Source organism: Bison bison, unplaced genomic scaffold (genome assembly GCF_000754665.1).
Source record: "Bison bison bison isolate TAMUID 2011002044 unplaced genomic scaffold, Bison_UMD1.0 scf7180017864452, whole genome shotgun sequence".
NCBI classification, from domain to species: Eukaryota; Metazoa; Chordata; class Mammalia; order Artiodactyla; family Bovidae; genus Bison; species Bison bison.
The window spans coordinates 10096555-10114895 of NW_011495014.1; the positions used below are offsets into that span (position 1 = coordinate 10096555).

An 18341-nucleotide genomic window follows, 5' to 3' on the forward strand; every position below is an offset into this window, starting at 1 on the left:
GGCGGCTAGGCCGGGACTCGAGTCACAGCCATGTGGTCCCAGCAGTGCTCAGCCAGCCTCTGAGGCAGAGACACCTGAAGGGGCAGCTGGGGCAGGGCACAGGGGAGGGCGGGCAGGCCACACCGGCCAGCCTCAGCCTCGCCCACTGGCTCCAGACTCTGTCTGAAAGGGCGGGTAGCAGCCTCCACAAAGAAGCCTGCGGACTGGAACAACATGAAGTTTTTCGGCAATAGCACATGTCCCTGTGTACCAGTTCAGCTACACAGACCCTCAGCACTGAAGGCCTAGACAACGGGACTTCTGATTTAGTCCACTGACTCCACAGAGTTCCAGACTCTTCCAGGAAAGAGCATAAGGCACTCACTATTAGTGGTTGGTATTATCCACGGGAAGCACCTGCCCTTGCAGGGCACTGCCGTGTCTTACACCCTTTTCAGCAATTGACAACTTGCCCAAGTCTTCAACGGTAGGAGACCATTCTTTCATTCCACAGGGAGACAAGTTTTAAAGCAGATACTGTAACTATCTCTAGCGTCCCGGCACTCAACAAATGTGCTCCTGGTATGCAGTTGGTGCCCATAAATGCTTCAGACAAAACAGCCTGGAAACTCCAACCATGGTCTGAATACAAGGGCAGTGGGCGCTTTGTTGATTCACACCACCACCAAGGACTTCTTTCCCATTAAGTGCCTTACTGAATAATATATGTAAAGGCAAATTCTCCTCCTTCACCCAAGAGATTAAAGAGCTTCTATAATTAAGGATGATTTTTTAAATTGCAGGCAGTGTAGCAAAATGAATATTAACACAGATTTGAAACACTCTAAATAGTTATTACCAAATCAATTTCAAAGCATTTCAATTTAGTAGCAAGCAGGGCAATACAGGTGTCAACAAAGCAGTATTAGCATAAAATCAAAAGGGCAGGATTTACAACAAGTTAAAAATGAAAATAAAGTACAATTAATTCCTCTTTGTGTGCCTCCTTCTGCATCTGATCACCTCCCCTGGGGCCCAAAGTTCAGGAAATGAAAGGTCTAACGCTTCCTCTGGCACTACTCTGATTTTACAGGCCTAGGAGAGCAGAGAAGAGAGACGCAGGAAGATAAAAGTCAGGCCACAGTCACTTTTCTTTATGTCCTAAGCAACTGGGCAGAAAAACAAATATTATCAAACTCTAGCAAGGAACAGCAGCATCGTAATCAAGTGTCAGTATTTCACCACAAGCCACTTGTGTAGGAGCAATGTTTCTGTGAAGATATTCCCCTCCCTAAATGTATACCTGCCTCCCTGTTTCAAAGCGAGCAGGGTGGGGAACAAATGTAAGCTCCCTCCCCCACCCCCTAGAGAAAGGGGAAACGCAGAGTCCGAGTTCTTGCTTCACCCTTTTCAAATTCTGAGCACTTAATCATCCTGAAAGCTATCTGGCCTGGTGGAATGTGGTGGCTCAGTTGTCTGGGAGCAGGGCAGGAGGAGGTGGGGAGATGGTGGGGTGAGAGGCGAGATACGAGGTCAGGCCATCTTCCACGTGGGATGCCCTCCTCTCCCCTCCCTTCATGGGGCTGTTCTAACACCAGTCTCAACAAATCCAACACGCCACCAAAGTCATCTGGAGATTATAAGTGGCAGCAGGTAGAAGCAGATGGCAGAGAAAGCAAATGGAAGGAATGATTAACTTCTAAAGGCCTCTCTTTCTGCCAGAATGCTTTAAATTGCTACCTGGAAATCCTTCTCCTGAGCACCTCTATCATTAATCGATAGGAAGGATTTATTAACATTTTAAATCTTGATAGGAAAACTGAGTTTTGTGTCTTCCTCTTCATCCAATATCCATCCTCTTTCTTTTGAAATAGCCCATTTCTTTGAAATAAATACACACAAACATAAAATACTGATCATATGAACATACATAAAAATCAAACAATACATTTAAAGCAAATAATGCTTTAAGTCATTATTTTCAGTGACTTTTTAAAATCAGATGGGTTTTTACACAGATTCGAATGAGTACACATACAGGCATATTATACTTTACTGGACTTTGCAGAAACTGGTGTTTTTCAAATTGAAGCTGTGTGGTAACCCTGCATTGAGTAAATCCAAGCATGCCATTTTTCCAATAGCATGTGCTCACTTCATATCTCTGGATCACATTTTGGTAACTCAAAATATTTCAAACCCTCTACCAGCAAAAAAGATAACAACTCGCTGAAGGCACAGGTGATGGTCAGCATTTTTTAAGAATAAGGTATCTTTTAATAAAAGTATGTACTTTTTCTTAAGTGTAATGCTATTGCACACTTAACAGACTACAGTACAGCGTAAACAACTTTTACACTCATTACGAAACCGACAAGAGTTCAGTGACTTGTTTTATTGCAACATTCACTTCACTATGGCAGATGGGAATCAAGCCTGCAATATTCCCAAGGTCAGCCCGTACCTCGCTTTTTTCTAAGCTGGGGTTCATAGTTTATGACTTTCCATTTGTAACAGTTGGAAGCCAGTTATATTCAAGAGAGTGTCACTAAGAAAAAAATGTTCTTCCAGTCATGGAGGAAATACCTTTAAAAGCAACTTCTTTATAAAGTCTTCCTTTTCAAAGCAAGTAATTGAAAAGCTGCTTCAAGTGAATGAGTACAGCTGGTGACACATTTAGAGGTTCTCACATTGCAGGTTTGAAAATCAGACACTAACTCGTAGGTAATGTCAATAATTTTAATATGTTAAGAATAAGGAATTTTACCTTAGGGACAAAAAAAAGATATTGTAGGGAATTCAGCTAATCTCATCTAGCTTAGACAGTATTTCTACATGACAGAATTATTAAGCGTCTAAAGAAGGTCCTGAAATAGGATAAAGCGAAACTGTGCGACACAGTGAGGGTGGGACAGGAGGTGGGAGGTTCTGCTGAGCCCTGGCCTCCACAGTTTGCGGCTGTGTAGTTGCTCAATCGTGTCCGACTCTTCTGCAAACATGGACTGCAGCCTGCCAGGCTCCTCTGTCCATGAGATTTCCCAGGCAAGATACTGGAGTGGGTTGCCATTGCCTTCTCCAGGGGATCTAAGAGACTGGAGATGTTGTTTTTAAGCCACTAAGTTGTGTCTGACTCTTGGCGACCCCATGGACTGCAACATGCCAGGCTTCCCTGTTCTTCACCAACAATCTCCTGGAGTCGGCTCAAACTCATGTCCATTGAGCTGGTGATGCCATCCAACCATCTCATCCTCTGTCATCCCCTTCTCCTCCTGCCCTCAATCTTTCCCAGCATCAGGGTCTTTTCCAAGAGACGGGAAGGGGTCCAATAAATTCCTCTACTGGTCATTGGCTTGCCCTTTCTCCTACTAAGCAATTCCAAAAAGAAATTCTCTTCATCTGCAGTATATCAAAACCAGTAGAAACAGAACCCAGGCCGGGCACCCTGTGGCAGCCTGGGAAGGCTGTCTGGGCATGTGGGAACACAAGTTTCCCTTCACAGCATCTGTTGGTCAAAAATATTTAGACTGAATAGTATCAGCATGACTGAAGTTGGCTTAAATAAGGGGGAGGTTAATGGGGAGGTTTGGGAATTTTTAAGGATGGCTTAGCACTGTTAGAAGTTTCCTCTAAATAAACTGTGCTAATACTATACATGGAACTCAGGTCTGAGCCCTGGATGGGAGCCTACAACTTCCGCAAAGCTTGTAATGCCATGACAGCTGTGCACTCTTTACGCCAGCCCACCCCCAAGCCTTTGCTATTCTAGCCTGAGCTCCATAGGTTGACGAGTCTTAAACAACTTCAAATGGAAGATTAAGTGGAAAGCCTCTTCCGCCCTTCTCTAGGCCCTGTGTAACTTGGAACATGAATCTTAACCAGCCTGTTTGACAAGCAGCTGCCGGGCCTCCCAAAGCAGGAAGCCAAGATATCTCGCTTTCATCTCTGCCCACTGGGATCGCTGTGTTCTTGACTATTTCACTCTGTTGAACAGTTAAGATGCCCAAAGGTTGTCATTCCCAGGCTACACCTTATAAAGACAGACATGTTCTTCACGCTCCACCCCCAGCAATCACCAAACCACAACTGAGTCACAGATGCCTGCTCCCAGAGAGGCGACAGAACCTGCATACCCTGTTATCAATTCAGGAGGAAGCTCTTTCCTCCTCTGGCCCAACCACGCCCACCTTTTCAAAGAGCTGCGGCTAGGTCTGCTGGAGAGGAAAGGTGTTTTTCCCCTCTCCCTATCACACCTCCAACGTGTGCCTGGCAACAGGCTCTAGTTGTGCAGGTCTGAAGGAGAGAGGACAGAGGAACCTTGTCGCCAGCACAGCGTCTCTCCATCTCAGCCACCTACGGTCCTGGCTCCCTAAAGGAGCTCAGGGAACCAGGCAGGAAGCACAAACTCCCGCAGCAGGGGGTCTTCGCTGAAAGAAGGACCTAGCCACCACCTCCCACTTCCTCCCACTTTCATCTCAATCGTCACCATTTTTCAAGTTCAGCTGAGTTAAGAGAACACGTTGTCCTGAGTCAATGAATGAAAGACATCCTCAATGATATGAAATGAGCTGCTTCACGACAAGACACAGCTTACAGTACAGATGGCACGAAAAGACCTGACGACGCCGACTGGGAATGGGAATCCCACACAGCTTCTCTAGAAACCATCTAAACCATTCCCTCCTTCAGTGAAACTTGACAGTAGCCATAATTCTCTTTCCTTAATTTCTCATTCCCAACGCCATGCTAGGAGCCCAGTAGATAGCAGAACTAAGATAGATGAGACCCCCTAACCATGTGGCAAGTGAAAGCCGCTCAGTCGTATCCGACTCTTTGTGACCCCATGGACTGTATGGTCCATGGAACTCTCTAGGCCAGAATACTGGAGACAACAGTAAACAACAAAACAAGAATAAGTAAACTGAAAATATTGAGGTATACGGACTGCACCTTATAAGGGCACAAACTACTCTGGGTTCAGCAGGGACTATATTAAATCAAGTACTAGTTGAGAGCCTTCATATTCCTGCAATTCAATCATTCAATGATAATACAAGAAACAAACCAGAAACTTTTCCCTCTTTAAGACACCTTTAAAACTGCAGCAATATCTCTTAATGAGAAAGAGAAAGAGTCAGAGAATGAACGTGGGTCATTTTCTGTCATTGAAAAGTTTTCTGTCAAAACAAGAAACTGGCTTGGTTATAACCAGAAGCTGCGATGTCAATGCCACAAGACAGAATGAAGAGAAAAAACCTATTAAAAAAAAAATAATAAAAAACTAGGACATCTCTGGCGGTGCACTGGATAAGAATGTGCCTGCCAATGCTGAGAAAACAGGTTCAATCTCTGGTCTGGGAAGATTCCACATGCTGTGAAGCAACTAACCCATGTGCCACAACCACTGAACCTGTGCTTTAGAGCCTGCGAGTCGCAGCTACCTGTGTGCGGCAGCTACGAAAGCCTGTGAGCCCAGAGCCTATGCGCTGCAACAAGAGAAACCACTACAATGAGAAGCCTGCACGCCACGATGCAGAGCAGCCCCAACGGCCACAACAAGAGAAAGCCTTTGTGTAGCAATGAAGACCTAGCGCAGTCAAAAACAAATAATTTTTTAAAAGATCTGTAGCACTGGCCAATTTCCTGAAAAAAGACAAACTCTGAGGAGAAAAGGGCATTGCAGAAGAGCTAAGAACACTGTAAAGGAAGTCATCTGGCCATCACAGAATCAATACCAGAGATCCATCAATGGTCAACACTTCAGAGACAGACGGGACATGAAAACAGGAGTAACACTGGGGAAAATCTGTTAGACAGAATACAGGTGGGGAAGCAGAGTTAAAAGGGAATTGGAAGAATAAGCTCACTGGAAGGGCTTGAAGTGGAGTGAAGAAAATTCAGACCTGCTACAAAAACCAGTCACATGCAGTTAGTCTGCAGAGACAGAAAGTAGATTGCCCAGTGAGTAGGTCTGGTGTATGCAGGGAAATGAGGTGTGACTTCTAAGAGTACAGAGTTTCTTTTTGAAGTGGTAAAAATATTCCAAAATCAGATTGTGGTGATGGTTGCACAATTCTGAATAAACACAAGCCACTCAAAAGTTTAAACGGATGATACTGTGGCATGGAAATTATATCTCAATGAGACAATTAAAAATGAAACAAAAATCCATTGAAAATCCTGATCCAAGAGAAAATAGGGAACAGGCTTGCCTTCCTCTTGCTGCGGGGCCCCTCACAAGAGCTGTTAAGGGGGCGACACCGAGAACTTCACAACCCAGTCCAGGTATCTCACGTATCTTCTGAGGCAATCTCCAAAAGACAAACTGGATGAGCCTGCAGTTTGGTTTTTCAAATTACATATGAAAGAAATTGCAGGTGACTGAAGAGAACAAAGAGCTCAAATGTCACTGCATTTGGTTACATATTAACGTGGAAGGAAGTGGGGCTCCTTCCAATAATAAAACATAAAATATTCCTCAAAAACACGTGCATCACTCAGCAGCAGGGAAAGGGCTGAGCTGCAGGAGGGCACCAGGGTCAGGCAGCAGCATGGCCTGAGAGCACAGGAAGCCGGAGCAGCCCACCCCCAAGCAGCAGGCTGTAGACCAGGACGCACAGCCACCCAGGCCCGCCTGCAGAAATGCAAACGCGTTCCTTCTGGGATGGGAGGTAAAAACAAGGGCTCTTAAATTCCCTGGTTGATTCTATTGTGCACCTGGGACTAAGAAACTACTGAACTCATCAGAAGCCTTACTTACGATTTCCTCAGAAGAAGTATGCAAAGAACTCAATTAAACATTCTCGTCACCTAGCCAACCAGCCTAAGAGTCACGACTATACTCTGCGTCTCCAGACAATCAGCTCAGCACATCCACATGTACTTTGCAGGCATCGGTGTGGGTGTTGGGGGGGGTGGACTTAGAACCTCCAGGCCTCCAGACAGTGGTCAGATGCCATTAGAAGAAACAAAAGAACAAATACATAGGCATAAGTGGGAAAATCAGTAACCTTGAGATCTGGGTGGGAAGACTTCTCAATATGCAGGGACTTCATTGTCCTGTGGTGTGTCCTATACATACCCAATACCCATCAAGTGGATTAGTGACAAGGGAAGATTTTTTTAATGTCATAGGCCAGACCTGATGTGGAAAATTTTTTACCACATGCGTCCAGGGTTATCAAATAAACACGAAGGAATATAAAAGCCAATGTTTCAACCGCTCAGCTGTCCGTGGAAGTTCTATCTGCAAAGGACAGGGTAGTCCGGGCAGGCTGACCTTCACAGACCGCACACGCTAAAACCCTCTTAAGAAGAGCCTGGTGAACGCTCTGGCTGAAATGCATGGAGCCATCACATGACCGAGCAGTGAGCGTCTTACCTATAATTCCACTGTCCTTGCTTTCCAGGGTGGAGCTAGGGCTGCTAATGGTCTCACAGGGACTTTTGTTGGCTGCCGTCTTGCTGACACAGCTATTCAAGGTTGAGCAGGGGCTATCGGTGCTAGGAGAGGCGGTGCTGCTCGTAAGAGTGGAGCAAGGGCTGATGCCTTGGCTCAGAGCTGTGCACTGCAAGACGAACGGAAGGAGGAGTTAGCGCGGCTACACACCCTTTTGTAGCTTCATGGTTTTAGCATGAAAAACAAACAAGAAAATGGAAAACAGGTTTTCTTTTTTACAATCCAGGGATCTTAATATATACGGTCTTCCAAAATTTAAAAAGAGAAATCTCCCTTAGTTCTGTTCGCCTCCCTGTGATCTTTTTTCTTAAGAGGGCAGTCTTGGAAATAATTTAGTGGGAATGAACGTTTGTAAAGCAGAAACAGCAAACAGGCAGACTTCCTTTCATTTAAACTCTGCAGAAGACAAATGGGTTCTTTGACCTCTGTGCGGAAAATCTGGGAACTCTGTTTTTGTAATGTATCACGAGCACCACAACCTGATTCAATTTTTGGAAGATTTATGGGCTCTGCGATCCAGGGAAGGAGACTGGTGGCCACTGTGATCTCAATCAACGCCTGACACCCTCGCAGAGACCCTCGAAGGGGCAGAGGCTCCGGCCCTTCATTGCTATTCAGAAGTACACTTCTCATCTCGGATGTGGCAGGCTGCCGTTCCCTAGGAAGGGGAGTGCTCTTCCGAAGATGAACCTTTTGATCTTATTTTATTTTGTTTCCACTCATCTTCTATAAATCTTTTCCTCACCCCACTGACCCTCCAAAGTCTAAACCAATTAAAAAAAGCACAGGAAAGTGCATACCAAAGCAGCCGGATGAAAAGAATGGTGCTATAAAGATAAACGTAGTATCATTCCTAAGGAATTCTCTCGGCCACTTCAATTCAGTTACTCTTCTCTGGGTGGTGACCAGAAGGTTAATGTGGACATTTTTGTAAGGTCTGCACCCTCTGCTTCTCCCCACTCCCTACTACAAAGGTTCACAAACAAACTGTTGAAATTTAATTTCAATACACAGTGGCCCAGACTCATCTGGTCTGAACAACAACTTCCCTACTCAGGGAGGAGGCAAGACGATTATGCCGTCATTCATCCTCCGAGCAGATATGACATGCAGTATCTTCCTCGGGCATTACCATGGTTTCATTTTTTTCTTCAATGGTTATGTGTGTGGCACTTGGGATCCCTTCTCCCAGTAAAAATCCCAGTCTTGTCAACAGTTCTTGAGCTGCCGGCGAACAGCTCGGTTCATTATCGGCCTTTGCTTCTGGAACAAAGAAAGAAAACAATGAAGACACCCCTCTCAGGAATTTCAGTATCGAATCTGGAGGACTTGGCATTACAGCTGCTTGTCTGGTGCTTTTGTGTATTTTTATAAAATGCACAAAGTTTGACAGTGCTGCCTGTCCCCTAGCAATACATTCTAATTAAGAGACTGTGACAGGTTAAGAAAACAGTAAAAGGGAAAAACCAAATGCACAGGGTGAAATTGTTGACCTGAATCCAAAGGTACAGTATCATTATCTGTAGCAAGTCCTATTTCCATGTCATGAGGAATGGTACCTGAGACACCAAAGGCAGAAAAAGGCCTCATGCTTGAAGGGCACCATGTGTCCAATGCCCACAGAAGGCTGAAATAAAGGAAAACCCAAGTGGCATGCTGGCAGAGTTACCTGGATGCTGGGGGGAAACTGAAATGCAAGCTCTCATTAAACAAGGCAGGGGCACAACCACGTCAGTCTGTGCACACTCCATAGGAGTGATTTGCATCCAATACACTGAATCTTCCTTTAGAGGTAAGACTTTAATAGCAACACTGTAAATATTTGGTTTATTTGGCACTACTGTAAGTTCTGCTTTTATACAGAGCTCTTTGCTTACTGTAAAGCAAAATAAAAACTGTAGTTTCTTGTAAAAAAAAAAAACAAACCAGGATTCAAACGCAAGGGTCAGTCATCAGGGATCCATGCTGAAACAAAGATCTTAAGCCCCAGTAAACTGTGTCCCAAGAGACAGGACCCAGGAGTACACCCTGCTGTCCACGAGGAGACGTAGAAAAACTGGATGTGCTTTCAGCACACTCCATAGTAATGCTGGAAGCATGTTCCATCTGACAGTCACAGGGCATGTTTGGAAGCCATGCCTTCCTCTGGTCTCCTTAAGGTTGGTCATCATGCTTTGTGCACTCAAGAGAATTTTATTGTTGGATTTAAGTGTTGAGCTGTAGATTAATCTTGTATCCAAACTCTAAGGGAACTTAATGATGGTCGACAAGATGATATTCACTTCATTCCAACACCTCTCTTACAGTTTTAAGCCAGCTCAGCTTCCATCAGGGAATGAAATAATGTATAACGCAACTGTGCTTACACAGTTAGAACTTAAGAACAACAAGCAACCTGCAACAGTCATTCCTCTTCATGTTTTGTTGGTTTTTGTTAATTGTCTAGGTACCTAGACCCATACATTCATGAACCAATGTCCCTGGATGTGGAAATCTGCAGATAATGGGTAATAGGTTACAGAAACATAAAATAAGGAAAAATAAAATCTGAGATATTATCTTTGACATACAGGATCATCACCAAAGTTCAATGCTAACTTTGCCTTTTGTAAGAAAATACAAAAGACAACATAAGCAGAGCTGAGAAAGACCATCTTTATTATTCTCACCCACATTATCAGTTTTGCTAAGTGATGCTTGCAGGATGGTAGCTACAAGGGAAGTTAAATCAGCTGTATCCTCAAGGAAGGAAAAGTACCCCCGCCCTTGCCTGCTCTCAAAAGCTCCCAATGTTTAGGGTGAGAACAGCTGTTTCCCAGCCTGGATATTTTTCAGTTGCTGTAGCATACTGCAGGGGTAAAATTAACCAAGACTTGATTGTTGTGGGTTGAAAGAGCCCTGATGTTTCTGGATCATTTGCGATAAACTCTTAACATGAAAGAGCAGTGCCCCCAAGCCAATGACAGGGGTAAGGGAGCCACCCCAGGGCGGGCCAACCACACCCTCAAAGCCACCCTACAGAAGATTCCTTCCCACCACAGGTCTCCAACCACATTTTGACTCTTAAGATACATGGGCACTGGTGAAAGGAAAGCAGGAACCCAACCAAATCAGCATAGTGCAGGCACACCCAAGGGCTGGGCCACTTCAGAACAGGATCCATGCTGCCCTCCTTGCCCTTAGGCTCGAGCAGAGCAGCCACTTTATCTTAGGTGGCAGCTGGACTGGAGGGAGAACAGGATGCAGCTGGAAAGGGGAAGAAGTGGGTGAGGGGCCAGAACTCAGCCATTTCCCTACTCCACACCCCTCTTTCTTTTCAACAGTCTCTACACTGTGACCCAATTGTGACTTGCCCCAGAATGTCTACCTTCTGGTTCAACTTGAAACACTCTGAGGAAAGAGCCAGAAGTGGCTCCCAGTTGGCAGCTGCTGTCACAAAATTCACTCTGTTGACAAACAGGACCTTTGAGACCAGCATCCTATGTAGGTCCTGCAGCGGGGTGGGTTAGGATAGCAGATTCACACCAGACTGTCAAGGTTTTCAGTTTAAGTGTGTGTGTGTGTGGGGGGTGGGGGTGTGTGGGGTGTGTGTATGTGTGTGTGTGTGCACGTGGGCGCGTCCACACACAAATTCAAAGACAACTAGTCATCCAAACTATCCCCCTTCAGGCAAGTTGGGGAGCAGTGGCCATCGCAGTTGCCCAGATACACAAAGGACATCCAAATTCATCATTAACTTGTTCTCTTAACTGTTCAACCTGAACTTTGTTGTTACCAAAGCTCCAAAACTCTACCCGGGTTTGGGATGAACGAACAGATGTTCTGTACTGTAGTTTTGGCATCCATTAAGCCACTGCAATTTTCTTTCTTCCAAAAGATTTCCAACTGTCTTTTCATCTCACTCTTTCTACTAAAATGTCATCCTAGCGACCTTCTCCTCAGAAGTCCCCTTCAGCCTGAATTCCTTAATCCACGTCAAGCTGTCTTTGTTTTTCCTTCCCTAATGCACAGGGCCCTCTCTTGCTGAACTTTTCATTCTGGCAGAAGGACTCCTGGGTGAAGTATGACAGGGCCGTTTTGGGGAAGATGAGCTGCCCGGGAAAACACTCTGATACACGTGACTGTGAAATGGAAATGGATTTCTCCTTTCATAGTCAGTCACCAAATACTGAGATCTGAACAGTCAGAAAGAATTTTCTTTGAGCTAACAATTCCAAAATGACTTCCACACCAAAATCCAAATGGGATACTCTAGATGGTCTATTTCTATTCACGTGGTTAATACTAAATCACTTATCAATTATGGGTTACCTTACCCAATACAAATGGGCTGAGGACTGGAGAGAAAGACCTCATCTCTTAGCAATGCTCTGCTATCTCATACATGTTTTGGGTTGGCCAAAAACTTTGTTCAGGTTTTTCTGTAGCATCTTATGGAAAATCCAAACAAACTTTTTGATCAACCCAATAAATATCCAACACATTTATGATGGCTGTATCTGAAGCTGAGAGAGTAATCAGCCTCACACTCCCTAGGATCCCATAGGTAAGCTGACAGTGATTGTCCTCCCAATAATGTACTCAGGCAATCCTTGCTTTCAAACCATTGTGGAATAATCATGTGGAAAAAAGCAAAGGAGATTGCTTCAATCACTCCCTGCCTGGCTCCTTCTAACTATTCACACTTATTGGATCACATTTAGGGGCACCAACATCCAGGTATGGTCCACAAAGTGACTATGCCCCCAGTTACCGCCATCCTAACTTCAAACCTGTGTGTGCCCCTTATAACCATCCCCTCTTCTTTCCCTCCACAGGCTCAGAGGAAAGGACTGTACACTAAAGCTATTCTGGACTCCTTAGTGGGTGAGCCTCTCCAAACCTCAATTTCCTTATCTTGGAAGTGGCCATCATCCATTTCTTTTTGATTGTGAAGTTCAAAACAAATATGAGAAACACCTAATAAACCAAATATCTCTGAAATAAGACACCATATCAAAGGTGATCATTATTTCTACCAAATTTAACACTAAGAGTCCACTTTCTCACTATTATTACTTCACTTTCTGTTTTCATGTGCTGTGCTTAGTCAACTGCTCAGTCGTGTCCGACTCTTTGCAACCCCGTGGACTGCAGCCTTTCAGGCTCCTCTGTCTATGGGATTCTCCAGGCAAGAATACTGGAGTGGGTTGCCATGCCCTCCTACAGGGGATCTCCCTACCCAGGGATCGAACCCAGGTCTCCCGCATTGCAGGTGAAGACTTTACCATAGGAGCCACTAGGGAAGCCCGTGGCTCCCTGTTTATATTTAATGTGTACATGTTTCTCTTACATAAAAATACTTTTCTATTTAGAATTTTCCTGCCTTAATTTAACTGTTTCTGAACTCACTATCCTTTCAAAACAACAAATTCCCTCCTTTGGCTGAGTATCAAACTGTTCCAACTTGGCCCACATCTACTGCTCATTTCCTATCTAACAGTTCCCTCTTCTTAAAGCCGGACTCTACTAGAACTGCAGAGGTCCTTCAGGATTACCAATGATCATGCCACCAAGAGAAGCCATTTCTCCCCTCTCCTCCTCCTCCTCAAACTCAACAGAGCACTGAGTGTTGTTGATGATGTCTGGCCATTCACTAGCACATAGTCTAGAACCACTGACTTAACATCAGCTTCCAAGACAGTACTTCTATCCAGTCTGTTAACTGCCACACAGCCTTGACTGATGTTAAATACCTCCCTCTCTGCCTCTACCCGTCCAGGACCTGCTTTGTGCTAAACCTGTTGCTGTCCTTGCCTTCTCCACAAACCTTTTTCAGTTCTTTCTGGTTGCTCCCTCTCCTAAGCCACCACCAGTCCCACCTCCTTGAATTTCCAAAAATATTATTTATAGAGGAGCATCTCTCTAGGCACCTGATCTGGTTCTGTCAATAACGGGTTTCTAGTCTGCAATATGAAAACACAGTTATCATATTGTTGTTCAGTTGCTCAGTAGTGTCCGACTCTTTTCATCCTCATGGACTGCAGCACACCAGGCTTCCCTGTCCTTCACCAACTCCCGGTGCTTGCTCAAACTCATGTCCATCGAGTTAGTGATGCCATCCCACCATTTCATCCTCTGTCGTCCCTTTCTCCTCCTGCCCTCAATCTTTCCCAGCATCACGGTCTTTTCTAATGAGTCGGTTCTTCACATCAGGTGGCCAAAGTACTGGAGATTCAGCTTCAGCATCAGGCCTTCCAATGAATATTCAGGACTGATTTCCTTTAACATGGACTGGTTTGATCTTCTTGTAGTCCCAGGGACTCTCAAGAGTCTTCTCAAGCACAACTATTCAAAAGCATCAATTCTTTAGCACTCAGCCTTCATTTTGGTCCAGCTCTCACATGTGCACATGACTCCTGGAAAAACCATAGCTTTGACTATATGGACCTTTGTCAGCAAAGTAATGTCTCTGCTTTTTAATACAATGTCTAGATTTGTCATAGCTTTTCTTCAAAGGAACAACTGTCTTTTAATTTTATGGCTGCAGTCACCATCCACAGTGATTTTGGAGCCCAAGAAAATAAAGTCTGTCACTGTTTCCATTGTTTCCCCATCTATTTGCCATGAAGTGATGGAACCAGACGCCATGATCTTAGTTTTTTGAATGCTGAGTTTTGAATCCGTGTGCATTCTTTCACTCTCCTCTTTTGCCTTCATCAAGAGTCCCTTTACTTCCTCTTCACTTTCTGCCATAAGAGTGGTATCATTTGCATATCTGAGGTAATTGATATTTCTCCCAGCAATCTTGATTCCAGCTTGTGCTTCATCCAGCCCAGCATTTCACATGATGTACTCTCCATATAAGTTGAATAAGCAGGGTGACAATATACAGCCTTGATGTACTCCTTTCCAAATTTGGAACCAGTCCATTGTTCCAGGTCCGGTCCTAACTGTTGCTTCTTGACCTGCATATAGATTTCTCAGGAGGCAGGTAAGGTGGTCTGGTATTCCCATCTCTTCAAGAATTTTCCACAGTTTGTTGTGATCCACATAGTCAAAGGCTTTAGCATAGTCAACGAAGCAGCAGTAGATGTTTTTCTGGAATTCCCTTGCTTTTTCTATGATCCAACGGATGCTGGTGATTTGATCTCTGGTTCCTTTGCCTTTTCTAAATCCAGCTCGAACATCTGGAAGTTCTCAGCTCATGAACTGTTGAGGCCTAGCTTTTTTTGAACATGACCTTGCTAGCATGTGAAATGAGTGCAACTGTGCAATAGTTTAACCATTCTTTGGCATTGCCCTTCTTTGGGATTGGAATGAAAACTGACCTTTTCCAGTCCTGTGGCCACTGTTGAGTTTTCCAAATCTGCTGGCATATTGAGTACAGCACTAGAACAGCATCATCTTTTAGGACTTGAAATAGATCAGCTGGAATTCCATCACTTCCACTAGCTTTGTTTGTAGTGATGCATCATAAGGCCCACTTGACTTTGCACTCCAGGATGTCTGGCTCTAGGTGAACGATCACACCATTGTGGTTATCTGGATCATTAAGATCTTTTTTTGTACAGTTCTTCTGTATATTTTTGCCACCTCTTCTTAATATCTTCTGCTTCTAGATCCATACCATTTCTGTCTTTTATTGTGTCCATCTTTTGCATGAAATGTTCCCTTGGTATCTCTAATTTTCCTGAAGAGACATTATCATATAAGTTATCTTTAAGTTTTTCATCTCATGCATCCCATACTGAAACTGTCACCAAATCTTACCATTTCCTCTTTCAAAATGTTTCCTGAATTAGCCTTTTTCTCTCTGGTCCTCATCCTCTTCAGTCTAGATAACAATTAGACTCTGAATCAATTTTGTCATCTATTTTTATTTTCTCCTTCTCTAAGCTGGTGGTTCTCAAATTTCTGGTGTCAGAGCTCACCTTTAAAAATTAAGGACTCCAAAGTGTTTAGGCTTATGTGGATTATGTCTATGATATTCATCATGTTAGAAATTAAAACTAGGAATTTAAAAATCTATGTTAATCCATTTTAAGTTAAAAATTACATTAACAAATAACACTTTTAGAATAACAACCATATTTTCAATTTAAAAAGTTACTTAAGAATGGCATTGTTTAAATTTTTGCAAATTCTTTTTAACATCTGATTTAGTAGAAGACAGTTGGATTCTAATGTCTACTTCTGGATTCAATCTGTTGCGATAGGTTCTTTGGGTTGAAGCGTGTGAAGAACTGTGGCTTCAGAGGGCTTTCTTTGGGAAAGGGAGGAACCTCTCCAGTTAATTACAGATATTCTTCTTTGATATCACCCCAAAACTTGACAAGTAGCAATTTCTTAAAGGTTAGTTCCAGTGTTGACTCTGAATCTGAATCAATGAACTTTCTGTGCTCTGTTAAAAGAAAATCCAATGGTGTGTTTTATGCTTCAAATGGATTTTACCCATGCAAGATTTTGTAACACCATGTATTGGGTCATTTGGAAAATACTGGTTTTGCAGCTCTTGCAAGTGTTGACACATTTTATTATACAACACCAAAATATCACATTTATTAACATCACCACAGATCTCAACAGAAAAATCCTGAGAAACCACCACACTCACTGTGACAGGTGCAAATTCCCCCAAACCTAATTTTCACTCAAAAGGTCAATTTTTGTCACTGGAACTAAACCCTGCCAGGTGTGTTGTTGTTTTTTTTTGTTTTTTGTTTTTTTATAGAAGTGACATGCTCATTTTGTTCCTTTTTGAGAAAATATATGCAAACTACCCAATTTGGAGTAACTAAGATTTGTCAGGAGTACTTTCAAGTAAAAATGATGTTCCCCGTTTTTTATTTGAATGGCTAGTTCAGCTTGCAATTCAATCACACATGTGCTTTCCCTTCAGACAGCCATCATACTTCAGCACACAGTAGACACACTTTCTGCAGACTTCCAATTTCATCTCACCAGATATTTAAAAGGTGGGTATTCAAGGGTCAGGGCTTAAAATTCATCATTTTGGGGGCTTCATCAAGGACATTTTTCAGTTAACTATTATTTCTGATGCAAGTGGGTGGTGGTAAAAAAAAAAAAAAAAAAACCCACATGCAGCCCTAGAATAATAGCAGGTGCCCCTACCCTGACATGTGCTAAGGCATTGGAAGTTTTACCAACAATTGCTCTTGCACCATCACAAATATCAATGTAAAAGAAATGGAAATATCAAGTGTTATTATGAAAAGAGTGGTGACTTCACAGACCCCTGAAAGGGTCTTGGGGATGCCTAGAAGTCCATGTACCACACTTGCAGTCTTTAAATGTTGAACTGTACTAAATTCTCTTTCTTTAAAATAACAAATAAAATCATAATTGCACATACCCTCATCCTACTAACTGATCTCTCATCTTCCATTACTTTCTCAACTCTTTTGGGGTAAAAGAGATGTGGTTTACCCTCACCAATTCTATTTTTTTAATCACATACCCACAACTTAAACTCATTCACTTGCCCAAGGCTCCTGAGACGGCCATATTAGGCACAGTAACTTTATTTATTTTTTTTTTCACAGTAACTTTTTTTAATGGTCCATCTCCTTTTTTGACTTCCCTGTGTATGTGTGTGTATATATGTATATATTTTTAACTGAAGTATAGTTGACTTAAACAATGTTTCAGGTGTGCAACAAGGTGATTCAGTTATACAAATACACATAATTTTTGAAATTATTTTCCATTATAGGTTATTACAAGATATTGACTATAGTTCCCTATGCTATACAGTAAACCTCTGTTGCTTGTTGCATATCTATTTTTTAATTAGAAATCTAGCATTCTACTCATACTAAGTCAAACAAATGGTATCAAAATATCATAATTTTTTAGTTTAGGCAAAAATTCGTAAGTTTTCTAAGATATATATATTATAGATACTTATACAAAAGTTTTTCTACTACACTTGATAAAGGCTTAAGAAAACATTAAAAAAAAAAAGAGATGGAGAAACTGAGAACATAAACTAAATGAAATGGTAGCACTGAATATGAAATAGAAAAGTGAAACAAACTAGATAAAAGTAAAAGATCATCACACAGTCCAGATGTTTTTAAACATAACTGCTCACTAGAAACATATCTGGAGCTCTGGAGAAAAAAGCATACCTGAGCATTTGTATTTTTCAAAAAATTTCAAGATAATTGTGATACACATCTGGATTTTTAAAAGTGATATGGGTTTTTCTATTAGACCCTAGCTTTGGTGAGATAGAGGTCTATTATTTTTCTGTTGACCAATCATGATACAATGGTATTAAATGAGTAATAGTTACATCATCACAAAAGTAAAAAATGTTTATCAGTTCTCACAATCAATGGCCAGACAAAAAATAAAAGATAATTACAATTGCAAGCCATAATGGGAATATGACTAACTTAACAATATAAAATAATTACATACAATTTGGGGGGTGTCAAGCAGAGTGATGTAAGTGGAAGTACACATGTTTTCATCCACCCACTCAGTCTACGTCTTTTGGTTGGTGCATTTAATCTATTTATATTTAAGGTAATTATCAATATGTATGATCCTATTACCGTTTCCTTATTTTGGGCTTACTTTCTGTAGGTCTTTTCCTTCTCTTGTGCTTTCTGCCTAGAGAAGGTCCTTTAGCATTTGTTCTAAAGCTGATTTGGTGGTGCTGAATTCTCTTAACTTTTGCTTGTCTGGAAAGCTTTTGATTTCTCCATCAAAGCTGAAGGAGAGTGTTGCTGGGTAGAGTATTCTTGGTTGTAGGTTCTTTCCTTTCATTACTTTACATATATCATGCCACTTCCTCTGGCATGCAGAGTTTCTGTTGAGAAGTCAGCTGATAGCCTTAAGGGAGTTCTCTTGTATGTTATTTGTCATTTTCCCTTGTTTTAATATTCTGTCTTTT

General features: G+C 42.5%; 1 protein-coding gene across 1 annotated transcript in view; it reads right to left on the minus strand.

Moving 5' to 3' along the window:
- The window catches only part of TANC1 (tetratricopeptide repeat, ankyrin repeat and coiled-coil containing 1), a 256069-nt gene that overhangs the window by 70292 nt on the left and 167436 nt on the right, over positions 1–18341 (minus strand). Inside the window, exons 6-7 of the mRNA XM_010859027.1 lie at positions 8568–8698; positions 7358–7544 (exon numbers count right to left, since the gene is read on the minus strand). Of these exons, the coding sequence (XP_010857329.1) occupies positions 7358–7544; positions 8568–8698 (318 nt within the window). The remainder of the gene's footprint in view (positions 1–7357; positions 7545–8567; positions 8699–18341) is intronic.